The following is a 1,737-nucleotide window of genomic DNA, read 5'->3' as shown; positions in this document are numbered from 1 at the left end:
AGACAGGGTTTCACCATGTTAGCTAGGATAGTCTTGATCTCCTGACCTCGTGATCTGCCCACCTTGGCCTCCCCCAAAGAGCTGGGAGTACAGGTGTGAGCCACTGTGCCCGGCTAATTTATATATACATATTTTTAAATAGAGATGGGGTCTCATTATTGTTACCCAGGTTAATCTCAAACTCCTGGGCTCAAGCATTTCTCCCGTCTTGACCTCCCGAAGTGCTGGATTTACATTTTTGAGGCACCACGCCTAGCCTGCTGTTTTATATTTTTACAACAAATTTGCCCTTCTAACAAGCCTTTGAGTTTGGGGCTGTCATATCCTGTGTCCAGGTGGGAAAACTGAGACAGACAAAAAGTAAAATGCCCTGGGATGCAAGGAATGCAGTCCAGCCAAGAGTCAAGTCCGCACCTCCAACTTTCTCCAATGCAAGTTCAAGGGGGCAAGGGGTTTTGGCTGGGAGAGTGCTATATCCCAGGTTCAGGTGGCAGCAGGAAGGTGGGCAGAGGTGGTGGCAGGAAGGTGGGCAGAGGTGACCACAGGAGGCTGGAAACAGGATGCTGTCCCTGCCCACCCCCGAAACGCACCTGACTACACTGTGATCCCGCAGGTCCCAGATCCTGACCACGCCGTTGGTGAAGCTGGCAAAGGCCAGGTTGGCATCCAGGTTGGCGTCTAGGGCCTGGCAGTTGAGACCTGCACAGGGTAACTGCTCCTTCACGTGCAGGGAGGGCGCCGCCAGGTCCCACACGCTCACGCTGGCCAGGTTGTAACCACCGGTGAGCAGGCTCCTGCTGTTTGAGGACAGCAGGCAGGCACGCAGGAAGGCCCCAGGGGTCTGGGATGGGCAGAGTCACCGTGAGCTGTCGCCCCCTGTGGCATTCTGCCTGGACTGCTTTGCCTCATGAGAGCGAACTCCTATTCATCCTTTAGGTTCCTAGCTATTATGCCCCCTCTTTCCCTGGAAGCCCTCTCTCCACCATCTGGGCTCTCCCAGTCTCAAACCTCAAACCCCCTGTTCCCAGAAGCCCTGCACCCCAGGAAACCAAGCCCGCCCTCACCTGGACAGGCAGGTGGCTCTCCGGGAACCTGTCCTCAGCCACCTGGCCAGTCAGGCTCCACACCTTGATGCCTCTTCTGCCACAGGTGAACACGTGCCGCGTGAAGCTGCTGATGGCTGTGGCGACCACGAGCTCCCCATGTGCCAAAATCCGCATCTTCTCCAGTTTGCATGGGATGGCGAGTCTTTTAGACTGCCCAGGCAAGGCATCTGGCCTCTTCCATGTATCTTCAAAGTCCTCAGGGTCCCAGGATCTTGGGAGGGGAGGCCTTGGGGTAACTGACCTGCCTGTGAGCCCCCTTTGCCCGGTGGGAGCCACACATCAAGGCCTAGAGGAGTTTCATTCTTTTTCAGATTTTAATCCCCCTCTCAAGGCCTTGTTTTACCCTCAGACTCCCCAGATGTCCTGCTCACATTCCTTCAAGTACTGTCCCTTTGCCACAGCCCCCCATATACTTCTGCTTTCTTCCTAGACTGCTTTGCCCCAGGAGGGAGAACTCCTATTCATCCTTTAGGGTCCTAGCTACTATGCCCCTTCCCCACAAAAGTTTTCTTTGTCCCATCTGGGTTCTCCCAGCGTCACTCCACAAGGTTGCAACAATCTGCATCCAGTTCTAACACAGCTACTCCCCACCCCCTTCCATAAAAATGTCTTCCCCAAATGCCTTGAGCCC

General features: G+C 54.9%; 1 protein-coding gene across 1 annotated transcript in view; it reads right to left on the bottom strand.

Moving 5' to 3' along the window:
* The window catches only part of TLE6 (transducin-like enhancer of split 6), a 30,965-nt gene that overhangs the window by 9,004 nt on the left and 20,224 nt on the right, over positions 1-1,737 (bottom strand). Inside the window, exons 4-5 of the mRNA XM_011964123.1 lie at positions 1,065-1,317; positions 591-841 (exon numbers count right to left, since the gene is read on the bottom strand). Coding sequence (XP_011819513.1) covers positions 591-841; positions 1,065-1,317 — 504 coding nt within the window. The remainder of the gene's footprint in view (positions 1-590; positions 842-1,064; positions 1,318-1,737) is intronic.

This window comes from Colobus angolensis, unplaced genomic scaffold (assembly GCF_000951035.1).
Source record: "Colobus angolensis palliatus isolate OR3802 unplaced genomic scaffold, Cang.pa_1.0 Scaffold64, whole genome shotgun sequence".
Classification (NCBI taxonomy): Eukaryota; Metazoa; Chordata; class Mammalia; order Primates; family Cercopithecidae; genus Colobus; species Colobus angolensis.
Note: the sequence above shows the minus strand (reverse complement) of the source record. Positions and strands in the feature narration are given on the sequence as shown.